We start from the raw sequence: 27016 nt of genomic DNA on the forward strand, positions 1-27016 counted from the left end.
AGGGTCCAGAGCCTGCCCTGGGCACAGGGTTCTGCAGACCGGAACCAATTTTGCCAGCCAGTCTCTCATCCACATGGTCCTTTTACCCACAGGGTAGGCTCAGAGAGGCTCAGGCAAGGCTAATCAGCTCCCATCACTCCTCCATATGCAGGGCAGCTGCATGGATGCTGGCCTGACAGCTGGCTGAAGATGCCAGGATGCACCCAGGAGCTTATTCCCTGGTAGATTCCCTGAGGAGAGGGACAGAGGGAGGTCTGTGTAGGTGCCCAGGGGTAAAGGACAGGGTCAATGGGTTCTTTGATCCTTAAGCCTAGGCTGGCTTTGTGGAGCATGGGGATACTCAGCAGGTGGGCAGCAAGGAATCACCTGGGTTTCCCCTTTCCGAAGGAGGGAACAGGTGAGGTGCACCTGTGGTTCAGGGCAGGACTGTGACTGCGTCACCTCCCTGGGTTGGTCCAGAGAGGGTTGGTGCAAAAACGGGTCGGGGCTTCAGAAGTCTCTTGAGCTTTGAGCCTCAGTTTTCTAAATGAAAAAATGGAGCAATCCTACTCCAGTAAAGGGTTGTTCGGCCCTGGTGGCTCCAGGGAAAGCGAGGGGGCCATTCCAGGCCTCCGGACAAAGTCCTTACCGGTGGCTGGACGCTTCGGTGACCCTCACACCCCGGCCAGTCCGGGCCGACACGCCCTGGAGCCCACGCCCTCCGGCCCGCGCCCCCGGCCCGCTCCGGCGCTCGCCGCCATCCCCGCGGCCGCCTGCAGGGGCCGCCGCCTCTTCAGAAATGCGCCGCCTTTGTCTGGGGCCGCGCGTGGCACCGGTGCACCGGGCGGGCTGAATACCTCCTGAGGCCCGGCCTGCGCGCCCCGGGACCCTGAGCCGCCCACGCTCCCTTCCCTTTCCCCCGCTCCCCTACCCTCCCCCCCGCCGCCCCACGCACCCTGCCGGGCCGAAGTCCAGGTGAGTGCCCCGCCCGCCGCGAGGCCCCGCCCCGCCCCGCCCCCGCCCCGCCCCGGCCCGGCCGGCGGGGGGACCGGGCGGATTCCTCGCGCGTCAAACCACATGATCCCATAAAACATTCATCCGCTCCCGGCCCGCGCCGCGAGCGCCCCTCCATTCCGCGCCGCCGCCGCCGCCCTCGCCCTCCGCGCCCGCGGCCCCGCCAGCCCAGCCGACCGGGCGGAGCGGAGCGCGCCCAGCCTCGTCCCGCGGCCGGGCCGGGGCCGGGCCGGAGCGGCGGCGCCTGGATGCGGACCCGGCCGCGGGGAGACGGGCGCCGGCCCCGAAGCGACTTTCGGTCTCCGACGCGCCCCGCCCGACCCTTAAGATGAAGAGGGCGTCCGCCGGAGGTGAGTGCTGTGCCGCGCCCGATCCGGGCAGGCGGGGTGGGGACGGTGGGGGCGGCCCCTCCTGGAGCCGCAGGGCCAGGCCGGGGCTGCCGAGGCAGGCGGAAGGGTCACCGGGAGGCTGTGAGGGCCACCGCAGTGCCGCGCCGGACTGGGGCCGCGGGCACCCCGGCCCCGGGAGGGCGGAGCCCGCGGCAGGAGGAAAAGTTGCCGCTTCCCGGGAAAGTTGGCCAAGGCGGCGGGGCCGGGGGCGGCGGGGCCCTGTGGCCCCGAACTCCGAGCCCGGGCCGGGTGGGTCTGCTGGCTGGAAGGGCGGGGTCCAGCCTCGGAGCGCCCTGGCCTCTAAGGGGTTAATGAGCAGGGTTGCAGAAACGTGGGTACGGAGCAGGGGTGGGGGTACTAGGTCGCTTTCACCTTTGCCCCTAGTAGTCCACTCAGGACCTCTGGTTTCTCTGGGGTCAGGCCGCAGCGGGATGAAATGGGGGCGTTGGCGACAGTAGAGGGCGTGGGGGGGGGGGCGGGGCTGGCCCAGCGCTCTACCCCAGGGGGTTGGCGGTGAAAGAAGGCAGCCTTAGCACCTCCACACCCGCAACCTGAGGGCCCCTTGGGGGCTCAACTGAGTGGTTCCAGAAGTGGTGGGGCTGGCAGCACCCCCTCCCTGACAGCCCTCATGGGACCCCTGGTGTGAGGTCCTGAGAGGTGGGGTCTGGAGGGTGACTTCCTATGGGGGAAATGGGGCATGCCCAGCCTGGAGGGTGCTCCCCTGGTGCCTACCCGGGCTGCCCTGCTGATGTCCACAGTGCCGCAGGCTGCACACACGTTTCCTTGCACGTGCACGTGTCTACAAGGGCTGCACACTTGTACATCGCGTGTGCACATGCATGCCAGACTGCCCCAGTGTGCCCGCGCACACATGCTGTGGATGCACATCCATGTCCTCACCCCCGCCCGCACGCCCACAGCCACACATGCGTGCACATAGCGTGCCTGCTGTGGTCTCCCCACTTGGCACATGCTGGGGCCCCTCAGTGGGACCCACTCCCTTGCCTACATGCACATGTGTTGAGGGGGAGGCTCTGGGCAGCCAGAGCTCACAGATGGAGGGGCGAGAAACAGGCTGCAGGAGCATGGCCCCACCTCTGTCTGCCTCTCCCCAAGTCCTGGGAGTCACCCCTCCACAGCCCCTTTGTGTGTGTGTGTGTGTGTGTGTGTGTGTGTGTGTGTGTGTGGTGTGTTCATGTGTGTGACTCAGTATGCTTCTGCACGTGTGTGTCTGCACACATGACCATATGTGCCTGTGACCACATCGGCATGTGTTTCTTTGCCTCCATTGTTGGTGCCCCTGTATGCCCAGACAGGCTGTGACCAGGTTTTACCCAAATCTTCAGCAGAGGCACTAAGGATGTGTGCTGGGGAGCTAATTCAGTGCGCCCAGCCTAGGGCATGAGGCAAAAGGGCTCCCAGACACTCCTCCCCTCCCCCCCTTACTGGGGCAATGGTGGCCGATGGGGGCTGGGACCCACCCGAGCAGGGAAGGCTCATTTCAAACCTCGAGGTCAACACAGTGACACATAGACCAGACCCTTCCCCCATGCTGTGCAGTCACTGCCACTAAGCCCAATGGGGGACAGGTATGTGCCCACACCGAGGCTGACCCAGGGTGACCTCAGGAAGACCCTGTCCCTGTGCCTTAGTATCTCCATGGTAGGAGCCTTATTGGCGAGGTGCTCTGTGGTGTCACCGGCCTCAGATGCTATGTGCGGCACTGAGGTAAGGGTGTTGGTGATCCGCTCTCACTGTGGTGAGGAGGGCCTTGGGCCCGGGCTTGGAGAGGCAGGGCCGTACTGCCTTGTCCCCCAGCCACCATCAGTGCCCTTGTCTATAGAATGGGGACAAGTGGGTCATCCTTACAGAGTGTGTGGGAGTAAAACAGAGGGGCAGGCTGGAGGTTGGGCCCCATAGATGGGCAGGCTGAGGAGCTGGCCATTCCTCTTTTGTAAGCCAGTCAAGGTGAGGAAGAAGCAAGTTCTATGGGAGGGACTGAGCCAGGTGGTGGTCACACCCTACCACCTGGCAGAGGGCCACTCATAAACCCTGGCTGCCGGGTGTGGGATGGCAGAACGACAGCCTGGATTTGGGTCCTGGCTACGCCACCCGTCAGTGGTATGACCTTGGGTGTGACAGTTCACCTCTCTGTACCTCGGCCTTCTCTTCTGGGCCAGTGACATGGGCCAGTAATCCCTCACGGGTTGTTGGGGATACTTCCAGGCCAAGGTCCCCATGGGCTTCTGATGCCAGTACTTTTGCCTTCAAAATACCCAAAACATCACCCCCTACGCCACCCCAGTCAGTGGCTCCCACAAATGGAAGTCCTCCCAGAAACCTTGCACTGCCAACTGGACCTCCCTTGTGCCTATTTGCAGATGGGGAAATAAAGGCCCATGGAGGTCACAGGGGAGTTGGAAAGGGGTGATGTGCAGTTGGGGGGCAGGGAGCAAGTGAAAGCACTACAGAAGGTGGGAGGTGGCCAGCAATGTGCTTCCCAAGCTGGGCAGCATCTCTGCTCTGCCCCTCACCAGCAGAGAACTCACAGAATACCTGGGCCTCAGTTTCTCTATGTGAAGATTAACAGCCAGCTGGGTGTCCTGCAGTTGGGACTGACCCTCTCTCTGTGGTCATGGATGAAAGGTAAGGGAGAGGGGCCAGTGGGTCTCAAGAAGCAAGAGGGCTTGTAGGGGTGTCTGTAGAAGACCTCCCCCCACCACAGCCTGTGCTGGGGCTCTGGAAGGCAGAAGAGGAAGTCCCGCAGTCCAAGGAACCTGAGGGCTGGCCTGAGACCCATCACAGGGCCAAGAGTTTGTTTGCTGTTACTCGCTGTGAGCAACAGACTATGAGGGCCTGGTCACATGTGGCCCTGGCTCCCCCATGCTCACTGCACTCCAGCTCCCCTCCCCCTGCTGCCCCCAGGCCAGAGGACTTGTTCTCACCCATGAATGGTGCTGCCTCCTGGCTCCGTTCCCCCCCTTGCTCCCTGCCCCAGGCCCGAATTCATGGCTTTGTGGCATGGATGCCTGTGGCAGCTGGTGCAGCACCAGGAGGGTCCCCGCTGGTGGAGGCAGAGGGAACCCATCTCCCAGGACTGCATTTCCTGCTCTCCTGGGCCTGTGGCCAGTGTCTCCACAGAGCCTCAGTCTGTGCATCCAGAAAGGGGTCAGGAGAACAGGAGCACGAGGAAGCAGTTCCATGGTGAATGAGTGAATTGCGTTGAATGAGTGAATGGGTGTGAGTTAGTGTGTATGAGTGTGCGACACCCCTGCCCCTGAGCCCTGTTGTGGGGCTCCTGAGGGCTCTTGACTGTGCCTGGTTAATGAAGTTCGTGTCACCCCGGCCCTAGCCTGAAGGGCCCTGACTCCCAGGCAGGGCTGCCTCCCTCGGTGGCCACCTAGGGCCTGGGCCTCAAGGTCCATAATGAGCCAGCCTGGCTGTCCCCGCTCTCCCTCCAGCTGTGCCACAGCACTGGCCCCCAGCCCCCCCCTTCTCTCTCAAGGTAACCCCCCAACAACCTCAACACCTCTCTGTGTCCCCCACCCTGTGTCCCAGCTGCCTCATCCCAGACACTGCGATTGCTCCTGATCTGTTTACTCAGACACCCGTTCATTTACTCACTCATTTGTCCCTGTTTGGAACCAGGCAAATAAGGGGATGTGATCCTTGTCCTCCTGAATTTATAGGACTCAATGCTTTAAAGGACAGCTGGTCACAGAGCCAAAACTGGAAGCCCAGCCAGAGGGTGGGCATGCTGTCCACACCCGCTCTATCTCCCCAGGCCGTCACTGGCATGTGTGGGCCCAGCCGGGTGTTGTGTGCTGCAGTTTCTTCTTTTGTCGCTGTATTTTAAACATATTGCACGTCGGGAACTATTCTTGTGCATCATGGGTTTACTGGTGTGTGTGGAATCCCTTCCTGAAGATTCGCCATCACTTATTTATTTGAACCTGCCTCAGTCTCTCACAGAGTCCATGGTCCTGGAGCTGGCCCTCAAGGAGATGCATTTAGTGTATGCCCCCAGTGTCCTCAGTGCAGGACTCCACGGGTCTCCCCCAGGGTGTGGCCACAGGCCCTCTCCCCTGATGGTAGCAAGCCCTGATCCTCACCCCCTCCCAACATTTTATGGATGGGCTCCCTGGGCCTCTCCCTCCCCTGGGGTAGGGTTTCTCACTGGTAGTGGTGGAATCTGCTTCTAGGCTTTGATCAGGACTCTGACTCCAAGGATGGCCCTTATGCAGCTGGGCTTTGGGCTACCTCTCTCCTACCCCCTTCTCACAGCCTCTGCCCTCAGCTGGCAGCATCCTGACAGTCCTGTCTCCCTGTCAGGGAGGGCCCTCTGCCTTGGGCCCTCTGCCTTGCCCTGCTGAGTGAGGATGGGGGATGGGCCCTGCGGCACCATCCTACACCCTTGATCACTCCACTCGCTCCAGGACAGGGCGGCCAGGCCCGGGAGGTGGAGCTGAAAGGCAGGACTTGGGGCAGACCTCCTGGAGGGGCTGTGGAAGGTGCTGTGTGGGCAGAGGCCAGGAGCTTGGGTTGGCTCAGGTGGGTCTGACAGGCTGTGAGCCCCATCTGGGCCTGGCATGCGGAGCTGGGCCAACGGTGATACGGGGAGCCCAGTTGGAGGGGCTGGGGTGTCAGGAGCTGGCCCAGCTTTGTTCAGGCAGCTCGCCCGGCACCCTGGGGGTGCTCCTGAGCTCGCTGGTCAGCACTGAGGCATTCCTAACTGGCCATCACAGATCACACTCCGTGTAATTGAAGTTCCACAGAATGTTGGTGCGGATTGAACAAGGGTTTTGTGGTCAAGCAAATTTGGGACTGGCTGGGTTAAGTGGCACTGACAGAGCTCCTTTACTGCGGGGTGTCTCGGAGCCTCAGGTTTGCAAGTGGATTGGGCAGGGCCTCTGATAGGCACCCCATGTGACATGATTCAGGGACTGCTGTGCCCAGAAACTGTTTTGGGCATCAGTGGCTCAGATTCCTCGGAGGGCCTGGGAGGGGGACCTTTGGGCCCCTAGTAAAGGCTCCAGGGATGGGTGGGCCATCCCACACAAACCCTGCAGCCATGGCACTGGTGGGTGGAGGGACCACGCTTCTCCTGGCAGTGTGAGGCAATGTGCAAATTTAACCTTTGGGTTTATGACTCTATTTCTTTGCAGCAAATGTCACGGGAAATGTCAGGCTGAGGCTGAAACTGGTGAGGGGCCCATTGAGGAAGGGGATGGCGTGCCTAGGGGCTCAGGCCAAGACAGAGCTCTGGGTCCCTCACCTCCTCCAGGGAGCCTTCTCAGATTGCCCTTTCACTTGCCTGGGCCCAGCTCTGTGTCCTCCATCTGTCCCAGCTATTGTGACCTTGTTGAGATGTTGCCTTTATTCACCTCCTGCTGGGGCCCAGATGGGGCAGGCTCAGGGACCTGCCAGAAGTCTCCCCATCCTGAAGTCTGGGCAGGCGTTGGATCAACCTGTGCAGTGCCGGCTCACTCTGTGACCTTGGGCAGCACCCGCCCTTTCCTGGTCACCAGAGGCCTCATCCATAATCAGCGCCTGTTGACCAAACGTGGTGCTTCCAGTTCAGTGCCTTTCTGGGTAGGAAAATGCTCCAATTCTGAAGCGAGTAGGGTGCTGGGCTCTGGGGGAGAAAGGTGGGGGCTGGGTGGCTGGCTCATGGTGTCACGTGGCTGCTCCAAGCACACAGTATATGCTCCATAAAGAGCAGGGACAGTGAGCAGACATGAAAGGAGGGGAGGTGGGGGGTCTCAAGACCAGCTTGGGAATCCAGAGCCCCCAAACTTACTTATCTCCCTACCCACTCCAGCAAGGCCAGCTCTGGGGCCTGGTTTGACCTGTCATAGAGTTCTGCTCTGGCCCTCTGGTCCCCATGATTGCTTAGTAAGTGTTTATTGCCTCCTTGCTGTATGCCAGGCCTATGCAATTGAGCAGGGATCTCAGGCCCCTATGCTGCCCTCACCCAGCAACTCCACATCTCTTTCCCCTGCATGTGGAGTTCCACTGGAGTTACAGGTCCCTCAGACCCAGTCGGTCTGGTGGTCATTACCCCTGTACCACCTGCCTTCTACCCCCATCATCCACACCCCAGGCCCAGGGTCTTTGCTGCCTCCCATCCTCCAAAACAAGTCCAGTGTCCAGTTGGGCTCCAGGGAGGTCCATCCCCTTTTATCCCTCACTGAGGGCCTGCTGCAAGCCAGCCCCCTCCCAGACCTATGGCCACAGATGCCCACAGCTACCTGCCTGCCATCTTGTCCTCCATTCAGGCTCTGAGATGCTTTCTGTAACATGTTACCTGGCAGCCAAGCTCCTCCTGCTTAAACTCTGCCATGTCTAGATGAGCCCCCCTTGTTTTCAGGGCCTGGGCCAGGAAGTCTCATTTGGGAACCTTCTCTTCTACCCTCAGTGGGAGAGGCCCCCAGTTTCTGGTCTCAGCACCTGACATGCATACCTGTGCCTGCCTCCCCATCTCCACATCCCCAAGTCCAGCCCAGACCTGGCACTGGGATACAGGGAGCCATGAATGGTGGAGCAGCCTCACGGGCAGTGACTTGAGTCAGTTCCCAGGAGACACAGGAACTGGCAGTCATGGCCCTTGGGGATGGCTGCTGGGTGTCAGATACAGACCAGTTGTCGCTGCAAGAGGGCGGCCCCCCTCCAGGACTCAGATGAGCAAAGTCATGGGTCTAGAGAGAGACAGAGATGCCAACCTATAGGGGATCCCCTCCAGGCAAAAGCCGGGCAGGCAGTGTCTGGCATTGGGACCCTCCTGGCTTTAGCCCAGAGCCAGCTGAACACCTGGGTGTGTCACTCACCTTCTGAGTCTTTCTGTCAAAGGGGGGAGACTCTGAAGGGGGAGTCAATGTTGAGTGCTGCCCTCAGGGCCCAGCCCTTCATGGAAGCTTGATTGTCCCATTCAGATGGAACTTCCTGTGGAAATAGAGGCTGGTGATGGGGCTTCTGGGGCCCTCAGTGGGTCAGGGGGCCTCCACCTCGCAGGGGACCCCTCAGGTTCCCAAGTCCTTTGAAGCGTCCCTGCCCTGGGCAGGGGTGGGGGGGTCTGTGGTGTAACTCAGGAAGCAGGGTGTACAGCCACTGTACTCCTGAAGCAGAAGCCTCTGTTGAGCCATGGGAACACAGAGGAGGAGCCCCCGCCGGGGCCTGCCACTCCCCGTCAGTCCTGTAGCCATGAGGGTCCTTGCCACCTGTCCCAAGGGGAGTCTGTGACATCAGTTCATACCAAGGGGAGCCAAGTCAGAGGTCAAGGTGGGATGTGCAAAAATCCAGGCAAGGCCAGTGGCACGGGAGTCTGGAGGGGATGCTGGGACCCATGTAAGGCACCTCCACTTCTCAGCGAGGAGCCCACGTTCCAGCAGGGGCCTGGGTCAGATGGGCACTGGGCCTGGTCACTCCATCCTGACTTAGAAGGAAATTCAAGGTTTCTCTGCCTTCACAATGTGGAGACTTCTGCCCCACAATTCATTTTGCAGCAGCTTTGTGGTCTGGTGGAAGGGGCACCCCATGGTCATTGGGCAGGGTGGGGTGCAGGCAGAAGAAGGGTGGGCCACCTGCCCCCAGGGTGTAGCCTCCAGCCCAAAAGCACCTCCCATCCCCAAACACATGGGTAGAAGCAGAATTACAGAGAAAGGCCAGTCCTGGCCAGTCACCAGAATGGGCTGGACACCACATCACAGCAGTCTTGGGAGGGCTGTGGGCCCCAAGGTCACACAGGATGCTCGCACCTAGCTCTCTCACCTGCCTCCACAGCACACCGCAGCCAGGAACTGGGAGTGGGCCCTAGTGCTCTGTCCTGCTCCCCCCACCCTTCCCAGAGCCCTGCCAAGTTCCTCCTACAGCTCTCCACTGTCCACTTCCCTCCGCCATCCTGCTCAAGGTCTCCCTGCTCTCCCAAGACACACTCAGCACCCCTCTTGTCCTCAGAGAGTACAGAGCTGGCTAGTCACGCCCCTGCCCAGCCCCACCCCGAGGCTCCATGGGGCTTCCCAAGGGATGAAGCTGTGTGAGGCAATGGCCAATGAGCCTGGTGAGAACTCAGCTCTTAGGTCTCCTTGGGAGCTGAGACCGAGACCCCAAGGCCATCTGAGGAAGGTACAGGACTGTCACTGCCCCACTGGCAGTGAGCACTTCTCACCCCAGGGCATGGGTGGCTTTCCCCACATGGCAGGAACTGATGAAGGAGCTAAAGGGTGCCCTGGGGCTGTGGTTCCTACATATGGCCTTGCAGGTGACCCCCCAGCCCATCCTCTGGGCAGGATCCTCCCCACCTTTGATGGGGTTAGCTAGGTAACAAGATGTACACCAGGGGTAGGGGCTGGGTGGAGGGGACCTGGGCAGGTCCCTGAGGGTCACTTGTTTCTCCTTCCATTCTCTTTGGTTAAGTGTTTTCTAGCCTTTAGTTTGAGGCCAGCCCTGTGTTGGGCCCAGCCCCAGCAGGAGGCCAGCCCACTGCTCTGTGTGCTCCCGGCCGTATGACATGTGGCCCCTGCACACCTGTCATGTCCAGGCTGTCTTTCATCTCCTTGCCTCAGCCCCAATTTATGTCAGGCAGAGGCTGACACGGGGACAGGTGTGACAAGTGTCTGGCTTCCTGTTAGAAAATTGGCAAAAGAAAAACTCTCCCCATAAAGATATTCCATCTACATACCTCCCGGATGTCACTGAGAGGACCCGTCACTGCCGAGACAGATGGTGGCCCTAATGGACTCCATTCTTTACCTGCTGCCGGAGTCACAGCCCATCCCCCGGGGATGGCCCGAGGCAGGTTGTGGCAGTGTGTGTGTGTGTGTGTGTGTGTGTGTGTGAGCGCGCGCTTGCGCATGCACTTCAGTGCCCCTATGGAGCCCTCATTGATGCTGTGGCTGACTGCTCCACCCCCACTCCAGATTACAGGAAGCCTGACATAGACATGACCTTCCCCACCAGTGATTAAGGAGGCCTGGGGGGTGGGGGCGACATGTTCCTAGATAGAGCAGCCTGTAGGAATTAGGGAGGGAGGGCCTACAGACCTTCATCCTCAGGCCCTTGCCGCTCATTTCCTGCCATGTGGCCAGCACCAGCACTGGTAAGTTCACTACCCCTACACTACCCCAAGGCCCAGGTGGAGTCAAGACCTGCTTGGCGTGTAACTCAATGCAGGACCCCTCAGGCCTAGCTGTGCTTCTTCCCTGCCAGGTACCCCATGGTGGGAGCCCATGGCTGAGACCCTGACCAAGCTCCAGGTCTCTACTTATTCACCTGCTCCTTAAATGGCCCCATTGGGTCTGAGTCCAGCATTGGGGGTGGGTGTAAGAATGGACGGACACCTCAGGCAAGGCTGCGGTGTGGGAGGGGAACAGATTGGGCAGGGTCCTCTTCCAAGGGCTGGCATGGTGGGACTGTGAGGAGAAGAGCCCTTCCAGGAGGATGTGTTGGGATAGGGCAGGCATTCTGGAAAGGGGAACTGCCTACGCAAAGGCTCATGGAAGCCACAGGATCCAGTGTACATGACAGAATCAGAGGCTGGAGTTAGGCCAGGTCAGGCACCAGCATGCCCTTTATAGCTGTGACTTGACCTCCCTTCTGTCAGGTGGGGGCAGTGGGTCCCTGCCAGGGGGTGATATGACCCATCCCTCCTGAGATGACCCCACAGGTGGGCTATGAATTTTCTGTACCCACTGTGCACCACCCCTGAGTGGGCTGTGGGGTCTCTCCATACCCTGTGAGGTGGGTCTTGGTGTCTCCATTTTCCAGGTGAGGAAGCAGGTCCCAAGAGGTTGGAAGACCTGCCTGAGGCCCCAGAGAGGCAGAGGCTGCACCAAAGCCCTGGCCTTTTTCTCCAGCCATCCTGCAGGGCTGGCTGTGGTGGGCGGGGACCCCATGGCATGGGAGTCTTGGAAGGGGGTCCTGCTGCCAGGGCACTGCCTCATTCACCCTTCTTGGGGCAGGGCTTCCCCATCCAGTGTTGGTACATGAGACCAAATAAACCAAACTAAAAGCATTTCTGATTTTACTGGTTTGTGTGCATTGTAAAAAAGATCTGGGAAAATATATCAGATGTAAGAAAGAAGTTGTATTAGTCAGCTCAGGCTGTCATAACAAAATGCCACAGACTGGGTGGCTTAAACAACAGAAATTTATTTTTTCACAGTTCTGGAGGCTGTAGGTCTGAGATCAGGGTGCCGGTGCGGTACGGTTCTGGTGAGAGCTTTCTTCCTGGCTTACAGATGGCCACCTTCTCACCATGTTCCCATGTGGTGACAGTGAAAACAAACCCCCCACTGTCTCTTCTTATAAGGGCCCTAATTCCATCGTGTGGGCCCCACCCGCATGACATCATCTAGGTGCCCATCTCTCAAGGCCCTTCCTCCAAATACCGTCACACTGGGGGTTAGGACTTCAACATAGGAATTTGAGGGAGACACAAACATTTCTGTAGCAGAAATGAAATTGCCTTTGACTTCCAGGTGCTGTTGCCACATACTCCCCACAGGGATATCAGTACCCCATAGGCTGTCTGGGCCTGCACATCCTCAGGGAATTCTGTTCCCACAGCCTGGCAAAGTCTGCAACTTGCCTGTAGTGGTGGACATTTCTTACATTCATGTGACAAACATCTATGGTGTGTGCTAGTCACCAGGTGTGGCTCTGTCCCTGTGGAGCCCACAGTCCATGGGGGCAACTGACAGAAGCAAGCAACATGGAGACCTGCTCAGTTGGCCAGCAAGGTGTGTGGTTAAGTGGGCACCCTGGCAGTGGAGGAAGGTGTGGGGTATCAGGGACCCAGGTCCACCCAAGTGCCCCCAAACCCCTGGGGATTTGTCAGGTTCTCAGACCCAACTTCCCCATTTCACAGATGACCAACCCAGACCCGAGAGGCAAGGTCACTGGTGGTGCCTAAGCTGAGCTGGGCAAAGTGGCTGAGCTGGGAGGTGCCCTGGCCTCTCAGGCCTGTAGCAGCCATGATGGGACAGGGAGGCAGCTGGGGAGGAGTAGGAGTGAGAATAGGTGGGCACAGCCTGGTTTCCTGCAGCCTGGGCTGGGAGGGAGGCAGCTGACTGACTGCAAGGTTTTAAGTATGCATTTCCGGGAAGAGGTCTGCGCTGGCACATGCGCCAAAGGCGCCCTGTTCCCTGATCATCTGCTTCCTCCTCTGCCCGGGGCTCTCCTGGCCCCGTGTGAGGCCACCAAGGCTGCAGGGCCTATTTGAAGGGGGCCTTCAGAAGTGCAGTCTTTCTTACCTTTGCTTGGCAGTTACCGAGCACCTGCTGAGTGCAGCCCCTCACACAGATCAACAGACAATCATGCTGAGCCCCTGGGAGTTGGGGACCTGCCAGGGGCACTACGGGGCTGGTGGGGAGCCCGGACCAGGTCTGACTGACCTGGGCCTCATTTAATGCTGGAGAGCCTCATGTGTTGAACTGGGGGAGGAGGGAATGAGGATGGGGAAATCATTAGGAAAATATGTAAGAAAAAGGAAAATGCCTTTTCAGGTTTGATAAAGTTGAACCATCATTGGTCTGGGTAGGAGTCCAGCCAGGCACTGGGTATGTCCTCTGTGAGGATGAAAGATCAGGCTAGCCCTGGCCTCAGGGTTACATGGTGGGGGGGGGGGGGGGGGGTTGGTGAGTGGAATGTGGCCTGCAGATGGCCCCCTGACCCTGATCATCCAGCCATGCCCACCCATGCCTGTGGTGGTCTCCAGTAAGGGCCTGGGCTTTCAGGGGCTCCTCTCCTGGCCTGATACTTCTTTGGCTCAAGGTGTATGTGCCCTGCGTCTAGTGGGGTGGGCTGGGCCTCTTTCAGCACTTCCGGCAGGTGTTGGAGGTAGGGAAAGGCTGTGCCAGAACACCTGCCTTGACCCTCCCAGATCCCAGGGGCAGGTGCTGAGGAATAAGGCCACCTTCCCTAGCCCCTGCCCCCAGGGCCACCAACCCCCTCCTGCATGCCAGCTCCTGGCGCATCAGCCTCAGGAAGTAGCCGAAATACACTGACCTGCTTTTCCAGGAGGCAGCGGCGCCTGGTCCTCCCACCCTCACTGGTGAGAAGCCGCCAACAATTTCCATCCCAAATTGATTTCAAATAAGGAAGAGTTATCACACACAATCATATAGGAATAATTTATCACTCGTTAATAAAAGAGCAATTACTTATTCACGTTGCCCCTGCCTGTGTGCCACGGGTTCCTTGGCAGAAACGTAACTGGGGCTCTCACTGAAGCCGAGGAAAGCCTGTTTGCACTCAGCCAAGGTCAGGGCAAGCCCTCCCCAAGAGCCACAGACCCCCACTCCGGAGGCACCATGTGCACACTGCCCCTGCCGGATTTACCTGCTGGGCTTCCTGCTCATGGGGGTCTTGCATCTGTGAACTGGCAGCAGGGTAGAGGTGAGGAGGAGCTAGGGTAAGGCTTTGTCTGACTGTGGAAGGTCTGAGCACACAGCTGAATTTTCAGGCCAAAGCTGTCCTGTCAAGTGTCTAAATAGCAGAGGCCTCTGAAGCCAAGAGCCCGGAGTGTCCCTAGAGTTGGGACACAACCTTGATGACCCTTGGCAGAGCATGATGCCGAAGAGCTTTGTTCAGGGCCATGGAGATGCAGCTCAAGAAATCACAGTCCCACTTTGTCCTCCTACACCTCAGACATGCCTGCTTCTAGACCACATTCATCTCCACCTTCTGGCAGATACACTTTCTCTTTTTTTATTTATCTCTATTTCTGACATTTCAGTGCCAAATATGCAGCCATTTTGAAAAGATAAAATGGTCGACCATATCTTGGTCAAAGTTAAAACTTGCACCCAGACCTCCAGGGCCAGTCTGGAGAATCGGCTTGCTCTGTCCCAGCCCCTGTTCCTCCTTGAAGGCAGCCACTGTTCCTGTTCCTTGTGTTTCACATTTCCATGCCCCCTCTTCTCTAGTATACTTCCTAGTATGGTTGTCTCACTACCATTAGTTAAATTCATAAACAGTGTTTCTCAACCCAGGTCACATAAATGCCCTTCACCACCCCACCACGATTGGGAGTGGGTACTTTGGTGGCCTTTCTACTCTTGTATGGCCTTTGGTTTTCCTGGATTTACAATTGACTCTATCTTTTCTCTCTTGTCCCATCCACTACCCTGTGCTTACTCTTCTTCACCTCAGGTGTTCTACTGGGTCTCTCATTTAAACCTGGAGGTGTGACCCCAGGCTTCTGTCTTGCTGCCCCCACATGGACCAAGCATGCTTTGGCCCCCTCACAACTCCCCAGCAGACTTCCCAGCATCACCCAGTGTTTCCTGGGCCGCATATTTTCCTCTTTCAGGGTTTATATCCTAGTTTTGGCTGAAGCACATCCCCAAGTAACTCTCTAAGGAAGACACAGTGAAGAATCATTCTGTGAGTCCTCATATGTTAACAAACCTATTCAGGCTGGATTGGCCTGCTCCAGAATTCCATATTGAAAATAATGTCCCTTAGAATTTTGAAGCCATTGCAATTTTGTTATCTTCTTGACATCCAGTGTGCTGTAGAGAGGTCTGATGTCACATTGCTTTTCCCTTGGGAGCTCTTTTGACCCCGCGCCCAGAGGCCTAAAATCACATTGTGAATGTCATCTATTATGCTAGGCACTTGCCCAATGGAGGGCCAGGTCTTCAGGTCTAGGAGATTTTCTGGTATTATTTCTTTGATAACTTTTTTCTCTTCTATTATCTCTGTTTCAAATAGATATTTGACCTATATTTGTCTTCTGAATCTCATCAATTTTTTTTCCTTCTTTCTCTTTTTGTTTTTCTTTCTAGAAGACTTCCTTGACCTTGTTTTCCAACCCTTCTATTGATTTTTTGGTAATTTTAGCAATTCTATTTTTAACTTCCAGGTACTCTTCTTATTTTCTGATAGCTCCTTGTTCATAGCACACTGTTCTTGTTTTAAATCTTCTCCTATCCCTGAGAGGAAACTGATTAGATTTTTTTACCTAATTTTTATCTATTCCCTGCACTGTCTCTGCTTTCTTTAGAGTTGTTTTCCCTACAGTCTGCATTGGAGCCTCTTTCAGATACCTGGTTTTCTGGGCACATGTTCTAGGGAAGCACTATTGAGAATGGAGCTTATCAACTGGCAGGTTTGGGGTGATCAGGCAGGAGCCCCCAGAAGCCCATGGTGGAGACCCTTTCTCTGGGTGTTTTTCCAGAGGAGCAGCCCCCATCTTCCTAGTCCTTGTCCCTCTTACCATATACTCCATCACCATCATCTTGGCTCTCGAGAAGGGGGAATGAACACCTGTTTCTAACATGGGTGGTAGGTGAGTAAGGAGGAGAACCACCGAGTATGCCAGTATTGCATGAGAAGCAGCAGCAACTTGAGCATAGACAGGATCTCTCATGAGGCGAGTCACACTGTGCTGGGCTCCGGGCCTGTCTGTGAGCCTCCTCACTCCACTGAAGCTGAACCTGGCAGAGAGGGTGGGGGAAGCGGTTCTAGGCATCCTTACAGTACAGCCTGGTTGCTGGGCCCTCTTCCCACACCCATTCTCTTGCCTGGACTTAGCCTCTCCTGGAGAAAGCAGGGCCATCAGGCCAGGCTGGAGTGGCCTCATGACTGCTGGAAGCAGAGTGATCAGTATGGCTCTGGGATGCCACCTCTGAGCTGTGGGCCTTGACTCCCCAGGTCCCTTACCTGAGATGGGGCTGACTAAAGGTCTTCTGGGAAGGTGGGACCCCAGCCACAAAGCTGGAAGCATCTCAGGGTTCCAAGAAGGCAGGTGCTATCCTGCTGTCATCCTCATGTCATGGGTGTGGAGATAGTCTCACAGCCAGCCAGAAGCTTCTCCGGCCACTCCATGAAGGAGTACAGAGCAGCTCGCATCTGAGCCTGGGACTACCAGACTCCGGGCCCACCAACCCAGGGAACAATAAGCTTGGGCTGAGGACGAGGTGCAGTAGGGGTCAGGGAGCCCAGAACATAGGGGGTGTCCTCAACAGCTGGCCTGCTATGGGGGGAATAGCTGTCTCTCTACTTTATGGATCTCTAGGGCTCAGGGTCTGTTTTGGTCACCTGGGGAAATGGCAGGAGTTCTTAGACCCTGTCCCCTGTCCTCAGCTAGTGTGTGTGGTCACCTTACCTCAGTAAGCTTCAGTACCCTTGTCTAAGGAGTAGGATTGATGGTCATCCCCTTGCTATGCTGTGGGATGTTGTGAGACCTCAGGAAGTCTGTGCCTTGGGCAGTCCCAGGGAGGCCAAGGGTTCATCTCTCCCCTCTCCCTTCCTCTTCCCTGGTGCTGGGCCCTGGGTGGACTGACAGGGCCTCAATGGGAGACATTCTTGGCCAAGAAGCCCCACGCAGCCTCAAGGCACCGATGCTGGAATGGGCATCCTGTGGCCCTACTCAGGGGTGTCTGGTGTCCACCCTGTGCTGGCCTGCTGCTCAGTCACTTCTGGGGCTCCTCACTCTTGTGTGAGGCTTACTGCACTCCAGATCAGCCTCAGGTTGGTCCCAGGTTTGTCTTGGCTGCCTGTGATCTGAGATCCTTGCGCATGGCCAGTGTGATGATGATGGCATTGGTGACAAGGATCATGGGCCTCCACAGTCCATTTTCCATTCAAGATTCTGGCCAGGGGTCCACAGGATGATCCAAGGAAGCCTGCTTACAAGGAGACCCCCTCACTCCACTGCCTCTCTCCTTTTCTGGACAGAGTCATCTCACATTTACTTTTTCTTTGTTCTGAAGATTCTGTCAGCCTAGGCCTCGACCTTAACCACCTGGGAAGTGCATCATACCTGACCTGCCATGTCCCCTCCTCCCAGCCCCAGTGGACAGGCTAATGGTAGAGGGTCAGCAGGCTGCCCTCAGGGTGACCTGGCCACAGAGCCCCTAGAGGAGGGCACAGGGTCCCAGTGTTGTTGGATTGGCATGGAGAGAGTTGTGGCCTAGAGACCACCCCCCCAGCCTGAAACCATCCTCCTTAGATGTGTCTCCCTGAAGCACAAGCAGGTGCCACAGGGATCAGTGCCTCCCACCACCACCCCATTGCCTGGGGACATCCTTCCTGTGCTTCTTACAGCCAGTTTTGTTTGTCAGTGTTGTAAGTGCCCTCTTTGATGTGTGTTTGACCACTAGTCCATCAACAGCCTCTTTAATAAAATCATTGTTTCTCTTTTGACCTGCACACCATTTTGGGGTCACTCTCCCTCCATCCCCCTCTCCAGCCCCGCAAGAGGCCACCAGGCTCTGTCCGTCCCAACAGTGTGGTCTCAGCAGGACAGTGGCCTTCTCTGATCCTTGGTTTCCTTTTCATTAGGTGGGGGTTCAAGTGACCTCCGTGAGGCCACTGTGAGGGTGAAGGCGGCAACACCCACACGCAGCAGGTGCTCTGTGTGCTCCAGTCACAAGCCAGGTCAGCAAACTGTTTCTCAGAAGGGTCAGATCCTGAACAATGTCAACTCTGTAGGCCACAAAATGCATCGGGACTACTCCACTCAGCTGTGGTAGTGCTAAAGTGGCACAATAAACACCCAGGTGTGCCCATATGTTGATAACCTATTATTTACATACCTAGACAGGCAGTGGCTGGTGGACTGGTTTGCCAGATGCCGATAGAACAGGAGGCACCGGGACCCATCAGCTCTGATGAGGGTTTCACTGATCACCTGAATGTGGTACCCTGGCTGGTGGTGACCCAAATGGGAGCATCTCATTCACTGCCTCTGGATACCCTCGTCCCCTTGAAAGGGCCAGACCCCATGGTCCTTCCTATCTGTCTCTCTCCAGGGGTGCTCACCAGCCCCCACTGGGCTTCTCTGTGGTCTCTCTGTGTTGCCCCCGTCACCACCCTGGCTTAGTTACAAAACCCCCGAGCAGCCTTCATACTTTACACACCTTCCTAAGGCCTGACTGCCCTGGTCAGGGGTGTTTGCAATATCTCGGCTGTCCTGGGCCAGCTTGGGTTGGCTGCAGTCCAGCTGCTCCCTCAGGACTAGGGCTGATCCAAGGCAGATGGCCAAGAGGCAAGACTGGCTGATCCCAGAGGGTGAGGGGTGCAGGCCTCCCGAGACCTGCACTTGTCTTTTCAATACTAGAATAAATCCCACTCAGGCAGAGGCCACCTGCCTGCCTTGCCAGTGATGTTTGACAAGTGCCCAGGGCTCCAGAGCATGCGGGGATATGCCCTCCTGTCTTCTCCCACTCCAGAAGAGAGCAGACCCTCTGTAGCCCTGCGTCCTGGGAAGAGCTCCCCATGTCTGGTCTCATCACAGCAACCCTCTGATATTTGGCCGACTCACTCACCTCGGCCCTGGCAGTCGAAGGCCCAAAAGTGTCCTCTTGTTGTGTACTCCTATAGTGTGCACCCGAGTGTGTGTTCCTATAGCATGCACCACAAACGTACATTCCTGTAGCATGCACCCCAAGTGTGCGCGCCTGTAGCATGCACCCCATGTGCTACTACAGTGTGTACCCACATGTGTGTTTCTATAGCATGCACCCTGAGTAGGTGCCCCAGGTGTGTACCCCAGGTGTGTATTCCTGTAAGTGCCCCCAAGAGTGCACTCCTGCACAGTGTCTGCCCTATTGGAGGCTGATGCTCTGGGCCTTGCAGGAATGGTCAGCTTCTGACAGGTAACAGATGCAGTGTCCTGGGAGGAGATGGGATGTATTGGGGTGGGGACAGGACCCAGCACTGTTGGCCCTGCCAGGCTAGGCACCCAGTCCTGGACAAGAGCTGGCAGTGGAAAGGGGTCAGGGAGGGCAGATGGGCATGGTGACAGGTATGTGGAAGTGCAAGTCCCAGGCCCCAACACTGGGAGTGCCCTGTTCCTGAGCCCTGCTGTGGGGGGAGGCAGGGGCATATTGGCCACTCACTAATTCCTCATTAACATCCTCTGGGGACTCAAGCCCACACTGGCCTCCAGATTGAATTAGTTGAGGGACCAACCAATGAGCAGTTGTGGAGACAGATTCTGCAGATAATTAGGCAGCGGGTGTTTGTTGGTGGCCTGATGGAGGGAGGTAGGGGATGCCCACCTCCTATGAGGGAGGGGATGCTGGCTGAATCCCTGGAGTGAGGGGGGTGTGCCTTGTGCCCTGGGCAGGTTTTCAGCTGAACAGAGCCTCCAGATGCTGGCATCATCAGTCCCCAGTATGGGGCTCCCTGGGGTGGGGGCCAAGGGAGATGGGCATCAGGTGGAAACATGGCTGGACAGGGTGAGTTTCCAGAGCCCTCCAGTCCAGCAGCCCAGCCTTGACCAAGGATGGATTCCCAAGGCGTGGTCACCGGGCCAAGAATCCTACTCATCAGAGGGTCTGCCTGGATGCTCACCCTAGCAGTGGGCTCTGGGGCTCCTCCCCTGGTGACCCCTGATGTCTGGGGCTGGGTCAGGGCTCCCCGGCCCCTTAAATCCCCCATGTAGCACATGCCATGCAGCAGAGTGACCAACGGTGGTCAGCCTGCTCTTTGACCATAAGTGTTATAAACCAGGGACTGGTCTTGTGCTTACAGTGTTCAGTGCTGCCCCTATCATGGGGTGTCCCCTTAGGAACACACCCTTAGGGTGAGCTGTACATCCAGAGCCTCCACCTCACAAGTGGGCCAAACTCCTCCCCTGGCAGCGTTTGCCTCTTAGATTTGAAAGGAACCCAGGGCCCTCCCATGTACTGTGTTGGCTGTAAATTTTAAGAGGGAATATGGGTTTTGGGTGAGGGTGATAAGCTGGGGATGGGGGAGTGTTAACTCTCCACTGCCAAGCGAGGCCTTTCAGTGACTGAAAGGCCTTCTAGTCCTGGGGCTATGAGCAAGTGGCTTCCCCTACCAAACCTCATTTTCCTCCCCTGTAAAATAGGAAAATAAAGTAGGCCCCTAGAGGGTTCACTAGACCTCTGTTGGTCCTAAGTCCACCTGTGCACTGAGTGCATTCAGGAGGCTGGTCCTGCTGGCTCTGCCCGTGCTGGGCCTCAGTTTCCCCCACTGCACACAGCTTTGCCTATTGGGACTGCTCAGCCCTGGGTCCAGTGTCCTCCTTCCCTGGCAGGTGACCTTGCCTGTATCGACCTGGCCTGCCCCTGCAACTGCCTCCCCGAGAAGATCAATAAGGAATGGGGCCTTGAGGGGCATGACCGGCAGCAGGGGCTGGCAGCCACTCCACCCCCAGGAGATGCAGGCCCCCTCAGGGGTGGGCTGCCACCCTCCTCCCCCTAGAGCCAGAGAAGGGACCTAGGAAATGCCATGGGCATGCACACTGCCCCCTGCACGTGTCTATGGGCTGGAGGACAGACAGAAGGTGGGAGGTGACTGTGAGTAGGGAGTAAAGACTGAGGGGGACAGATGGACGACTGAGGGGGAAGGTGGGTGGGTGGTGAGCCAAGCACTGATAGAGGGCTGGAAGGGATGGGGAGCAGTCACGGGACAAGAAAGAGTGAGTGTAGCACTGCTGGGGTGCCTTGACCCTCTGCAGTGTGTGGACGCCACCAGCCCCCCACCCCCGCCCGGAGCTATTTCTGGCCTCGGTGTGCTGAGCTGTGGCCTCCTGTTCTGCCGTGTAACTGTGGTCTGTGACGTGACCCTTCTCGGGACGTTCTTGGTGATTGAGAGGGTCCTGAGCTAACCAATGTCCTGGCTGTGCTACAGCTGCCCAGGCCTTCCACAGCCTACTGACCCCAGCCTCTTGGGGGGGATTGGGGGGCAGGTAGCAACTCAGATCCTCCATGGAGATGTCCCCTACCTGCCACAGATGACACAGGAGGGAGCTGTATACCTCCTGGTGCCTGCCCACACCCTCGCAGACTGGGCTCCATTCCTGTGGAGGCCATATAGCGGCTGCTTTTCAGGCTTGGGCTGGACACGCCTTCCGGCCCCTCTGGGTGGCACCGTGGCCGCTTCTCTTTCCCACCTTTTCCCCTGGACCATCTCTGGGTGGGAGAAGTCCAGGGCTTAATCACTCTGCCTCAGTTTTCTAATCTGTAAAATGGGTTTGTGATAGTATTAAAAGAATTCTTATGCAGCTCTGACACATGCCTTTTATGCTAGCTCGTAAGCCCTCGTAATGCCCCCTTGAATAGGGTGTTTCTGCCACCCCATTGCAGCGGGGAGGCCCAAGGACACTGAGCCGGTGCTCTGGGCAACCAAGGCTGCCAGCCCTGTGCTATCTCTATGACCTCACCAAGGGAGGGGAAGAAGTGTCCCATAGGATCTCAGGGGTGCTGCACCTGCATACCTCAGCCCAGGGTAGAGGGCTCTGAGAGCAGTAGAGACCAGGGAACACACCAAAGACATCTCCTGAGCCTGCAGCCTCTGGCAATCCCTGCTTCTGAGCTGCTGACCTCAGCAGCCGCCTGCCCGCTGCCCACTGGCTCCTGCAGCTGCTGGTGAGTCCCCAGAAGCCTCCTGCCCCTCCTGGCTCCCCTCCCTTCTCCCCACCTTTCTTCTTCCTCTTCCTTCCTCCCCTCCACCCCCCAACCCCATTCAGTGACCATGAAGGAGAACCTAGGCCCTTTGCTGCCCAGGAGCTGGGGCAGGGTGAACAGTGCAGGTGCTCTTTAGGCACCTGGGCCACACCCAGGCCTGTTGGGATTTTGGCTGCATGGCCTCATCAGCTGTCCTTCCTGCCCCATCTATGGCTGCCCTGGTGGGAGAGGCCCTGAGCAGAATCTAATCATTGCCTCCCTCCATATCCTCCCAGGCAGGAGTGGCTTGTCCTTCCCCAATGGTGGCCTTTGTGCCATTGCCACTGCTCCTGAGGCAGACCTGAGCTAAGGTGGGAGCCCCTCCCATGACCTCATGGGGAGGGCACTGTAGAAGACCCCTGGAAGGGCCATTCTGCACTGAGGCCTAAGGAAAGAGGAGGCAAGAATCAGCCCCAGGGATGGCAGGAGGGTGATTGGTCTGGATTTGTGCAAAGCTCAGGTGGCCTGGCGGCCTGGTATGGGAGCGTGACTCACTGTGGTTTCTGTGTGGGGGCCAGGGTCATGGCAGGGCTGTTTTCTTGTCATTTGTTTGGAGGTGAGCTGGTATTGAGTGCTTACTGAGAACAGGAGCCCAGTGAGGCTGGGCATGAGTGGGGGATGGGGCTGAGGGGATGAGACAAGGGGATGGGCTGGGAAGACAGATGGGGGGACCAGATGGGGGACAAGATGGAGAGGCCTTTTTAAGATTCTGAGGGGTCAGATAAGTGACTGGGCCCAGCCCCTGGGGTGGGGTCAGGGAATACCATCCTGCAGCCTGGCAGGGCCTTCTGCGTCCCTAGGGCCCCTGCTATGAATATGAACACAGGCCGCAAAGTTGGGTTTGATTATCTCATAAAAAGATGCCCCCTCTGCTTGCTCAGCAGAGGGGTTGCCATGGAGACCAGCAGACAGGCCCCAAGGGGGTCCAGGCTGGAGCCAATTACCGTGGCTGCAGCGAGGAGGCAGCCCACCACTGGCCACTGCACTGACAGCAGGTCCGTGCAGAGGGACCAACCCTCAGAAGTTGGTTTCCGAAAAGCAGTTGGCTCAGCGGGAATGGAGCCATGTCTGCTCCTGATGCCGGATTCCCGGCAGGGCTGAGCCACACAGCTGCCCTGCCACTTACCCCCATGGTGTGGCTCAGCCCTGGAGCCTTGGGCCATTCTCAGAGTGGGTGTAGCCCCAAGCACGTGGCGTACAGCCTCGTGGGGGCCCAGACTGGGGAGGGCTGGAGGCTGGAGGAGCGGCTGGTTCTGGTGAAGTCAGCTGAACCTGACACCAGCTGAGCTCACAGACCATGGCTCCAGGCCTGACAGCCACCGGACAGCTCAGACGGTGATGTACCAGGCGTGGTGATGATGGGTAGCTGCTGACATAGCCTGGTTGGTGGTGTGGCCCGGTTGATGACATTGGCACAGTAGCGTGGTTGGTGACATGGCACATCCGTGGTAGTGAGGTCCAGAGCCCAGCCCGGTGAGTACCCGGGGCCCCCATCCCACCCTGCCCCACTTCTTCCTCTGCTGTGAGTCCTCAGGGACAGGAAGTGCTGTTTTCATAGCATAGTTACATCCAGTGGCAGGTGAGATGCTGGTGAGAGCTGGCATGATCAGGCCCGACTTGCCCAAGAAGCCCCATAAGGAGAGAGCTTGGAGAGGATGTCAGCAGTTTAAATAGAACAGCTGGCTGAGATGCCCCCTCACAGCCCCCCGTGCATGGCCAGCCTGGGGAAGGGTGCCCTAGGCTTGGGGAGTTCTGGGCCAGGCCTGCCTCTCTGGACCCCCATCCCCGGGGCTGCCATGTACCCAGCCGCTAACAAATGACTCGGCATGGAGGCCAGCAGAACACAAGGGACAAAGGAATCCCCCAGGATGTGGGGCACACTCCAAGAGGGCACACTCCTTATGCCCAGCTGGCCTTGCTCAGGCTCTGGGCTTGGGGCATGCATCTGCACCAGCCCAGGCAGACAGAATCCAGTGTGGTGAGGGACCCATCATGAGTGGGGGTCCCCAAGGTCACAGTTCTGGGTAGGGGAAGCTGGCCCACAGGCCTCTCCTTCCTCCCACCCAGCTCCAGCCCCAGCACTTAGCCGGCCTCATGTCTGCAGAATCCTGCTCTTAGCTAACTGCCAAGAAAGGTGTTAGCTGTCAATGCAGGTGTTAGCTGTCAACGAAGGTGTTAGCTGATAACTCAAGTGTTAGCTGATAAGCCATAACCCTCCCAAGGGGATTCACATTTTAATAGACTCACTCCTGAAGGAGAAAAGACTTCTTTGGCATTCAAAGAGGGGACTCTAATGGTGGGATGATAGGCAGTGAGCTTCGTATTGGGGTGTGTGTCCCTGCTGATGAGACCAGGGTGGATACAGCGTACCAGGAGTATAGGTCTTTGGTGAGGCCGTGTGTGTGTCTGGCCCCCAGATACGGGGGGAGGGCATATGAGGAATTATGCAGACATCGATTGGCTGGGAAGGAGTAAGCTCCTCACCCGGGGAGGAGATCAAGCAGAGAATGAGGCCGAGGGGAGGAGGCTGCAGGAGGAGTTCCATGCCAAGTCAGGATGTGTGGAGGAGGGAGCAGCCTGTCTGGAGGGGGCTCACAGGGTAGGCAGGGCTGCACCCCTGCCCTTAGGCATCCAGGCTTCTGATCCTGTGAGAGTAGAGTTACTCTGGAGTCTTCTGTGCCTGTAGCAGTTTCATGTGCCCTGTTGGTGGGACCCAGACCCCCTACAGGAGGGCCACTGGGGGTTGTGGCTCCTGGCTCTAAGGCTCTTGTGGTTTCCTCATTAAAGCACAGCTCTCTGCAGTGGCGAGGCCTCCTCAGAATCCAGGCAGCCCAGGAGCTCCAGGGGCTCTGGAGCCTGGGAAGGGGGCTTGGACAGGGCACAGGGTCTGAGCCACAGCCCCTCCCTTCCTGCAGCCTGAGAGGGCCCTCAGGAGGGGCTGCTGCGGAAGCTACTGGAAGTCCTGCAGCTGGCTGCCTGGCAGGCCTGGGAGTGAGCCTCTGCTCTGTGTGAGCTTGGCCGGCCTGATCCTCAGTGTTTATACCAAGGGCCTCTCTCCCAGACTGGTCTGTGGGCTGGTGGGGCAGGGGACAGGCTAGGGACAGTGCTGGGACTGATGGGGAGGGAGGTCCAGGGATTCACTGGAATCTCAAAAAGGTATTTGCAGGCATGAGTGTTTATCTCAGGAGGCCTTTAAATGGGCTTTGGTGGTGACCCAGCTAACCCTAAGTGGCTGGGGTGCAGGCATGGCAGCTTGTGTGTTTGAGCGCTGAGCAGGGTGGCAGGGTGGCATGGGAACCAAGGTGAGGTTCCTCGGTGCAGAACATGTAACTCCCCTAACAGGTTTGGTGAAGTGGTTTCTGTGTGGCAGGTGGAGCAGGGATCACAGCACCTGAGTTTTCAGGAGTGACTGCATGTCCTAGGCCTGGCTCTAGGCCCTCCTGAGGCCCTGTCTCAGGGGCCAGCCTGGCTCCAGCATGACCCCCATCCTCACAGGGCCCTCTGCCTGTTAACCACCTTCTCCTCTGCCCACAGGGAGCCAGCTGCTGGCCTGGGTGCTGTGGCTGCAGGCGTGGCGGGTGGCAGCACCGTGCCCAGGTGCCTGTGTGTGTTACAACGAGCCCAAGGTGACGACGAGCTGCCCGCAGCAGGGCCTCCAGGCTGTGCCCACTGATATCCCGGCCGCCAGCCAGCGCGTCTTCTTGCACGGCAACCGCATCGTGCACGTGCCCGCCGCCGGCTTCCGTGCCTGCCGTAACCTCACCATCTTGTGGCTGCATTCGAATGCACTGACCCGCATTGATGCTGCTGCCTTCACTGGCCTAACCCTTCTCGAGCAGCTGGACCTCAGCGACAATGCACAGCTGCGTGCCGTGGACCCCACCACGTTCCATGGCCTGAGACACCTGCACACGCTGCACCTGGACCGCTGCGGCCTGCAGGAGCTGGGCCCCGGCCTGTTCCGTGGCCTGGCTGCCCTGCAGTACCTCTACCTACAGGATAACAGTCTGCAGGCGCTGCCAGATGACGCCTTCCGCGACCTGGGCAACCTCACACACCTCTTCCTGCACGGCAACCGCATCCCCAGCGTGCCTGAGCGCGCCTTCCGTGGCCTGCACAGCCTCGACCGCCTCCTTCTACATCAGAACCGTGTGGCCCATGTGCACCCGCATGCCTTCCGTGACCTCGGCCGCCTCATGACGCTCTACCTGTTTGCCAACAACCTCTCTGCGCTGCCCGCAGAGGCCCTGGCACCCCTGCGTTCCCTGCAGTATCTGCGGCTCAATGATAACCCCTGGGTGTGTGACTGCCGGGCACGCCCGCTCTGGGCCTGGCTGCAGCAGTTCCGAGGCTCCTCGTCTGAGCTGCCCTGCAGCCTGCCCCCACACCTGGCCGGCCGTGACCTCAAGCGCTTGGCTGCCACCGACCTGGAGGGCTGTGCTATTGCTGCCAGGCCCTCCCGTCCCATCCGGACCGGCGGGCCTACTGATGACGAGCGTCTGGGTCTGCCCAAATGCTGCCAGCCTGATGCCGTGGACAAGGCCTCAGTGTTGGAGGCTGGCAGTCCAGGCTCAGCCGGCAATGCGCTCAAGGGACGTGTGCCATCCGGCGACAGCCCACCAGGCAATGGCTCTGGCCCACGGCACATCAACGACTCCCCCTTCGGGACCCTGCCTGGCTCAGCTGAGCCCCCACTGACCGGGATGAGGCCCGAGGGCTCCGAGCCACCGGGGCCCCCCACCACAGGCCCTCGCCGGAGGCCAGGCTGTTCCCGCAAGAACCGCACCCGCAGCAGCCACTGCCGTCTGGGCCAGGCGAGCAGTGGGGGCGGTGGGACTGGTGATGCAGAGGGCTCAGGCGCCCTGCCCAGCCTCGCTTGCGGCCTGGCCCCCCTAGGCCTCGCGCTGGTGCTGTGGACGGTGCTTGGGCCCTGCTGACCGGCCACCGATCGCGAGGCCGTTCTCAGCAGTCAGGTGTGTGTACATATGGGGTCCCCTCCATGACGCCAGCCAGCACCAGGCGGCAGGCCCTCCCTGATGGACACCTCCCGCCCACCCACCCCATCTCCACCCCATCATGTTTACAGGGTGCAGCGGCAGCGTTTGTTCCAGAACGCCACCTCCCACCCGGATCGCGGTATATAGAGATATGCATTTTATTTTACTTGTGTAAAAATATCGGAAGACGTGGAATAAAGAGATCTTTTCTTAA

At 58.3% G+C, this 27016-nt stretch overlaps 1 protein-coding gene across 1 annotated transcript; it reads left to right on the top strand.

Annotated features, from left to right (window-relative positions):
* Positions 1-1063: 1063 nt before the first annotated feature.
* RTN4R (reticulon 4 receptor) lies at positions 1064-27016 on the top strand. Its single transcript, XM_043559340.1, has 2 exons — positions 1064-1343; positions 25340-27016. The coding sequence occupies exons 1-2, from the start codon at positions 1322-1324 to the stop codon at positions 26740-26742; spliced, it is 1425 nt and encodes a 474-aa protein (XP_043415275.1). The 5' UTR covers positions 1064-1321; the 3' UTR covers positions 26743-27016.

Source organism: Prionailurus bengalensis, chromosome D3, assembly GCF_016509475.1.
Source record: "Prionailurus bengalensis isolate Pbe53 chromosome D3, Fcat_Pben_1.1_paternal_pri, whole genome shotgun sequence".
In the NCBI taxonomy this organism is placed as follows: Eukaryota; Metazoa; Chordata; class Mammalia; order Carnivora; family Felidae; genus Prionailurus; species Prionailurus bengalensis.

What these genes read in the sequence shown, in the direction of transcription:
- RTN4R (XM_043559340.1), top strand. Translation starts at nt 1,322, where the DNA reads ATGAAGAGGGCGTCCGCCGGAG. An exon ending in GAAGAGGGCGTCCGCCGGAG is followed by an intron (nt 1,344 to 25,339) that starts GTGAGTGCTGTG and finishes CTCTGCCCACAG; the next exon opens with GGAGCCAGCTGCTGGCCTGG.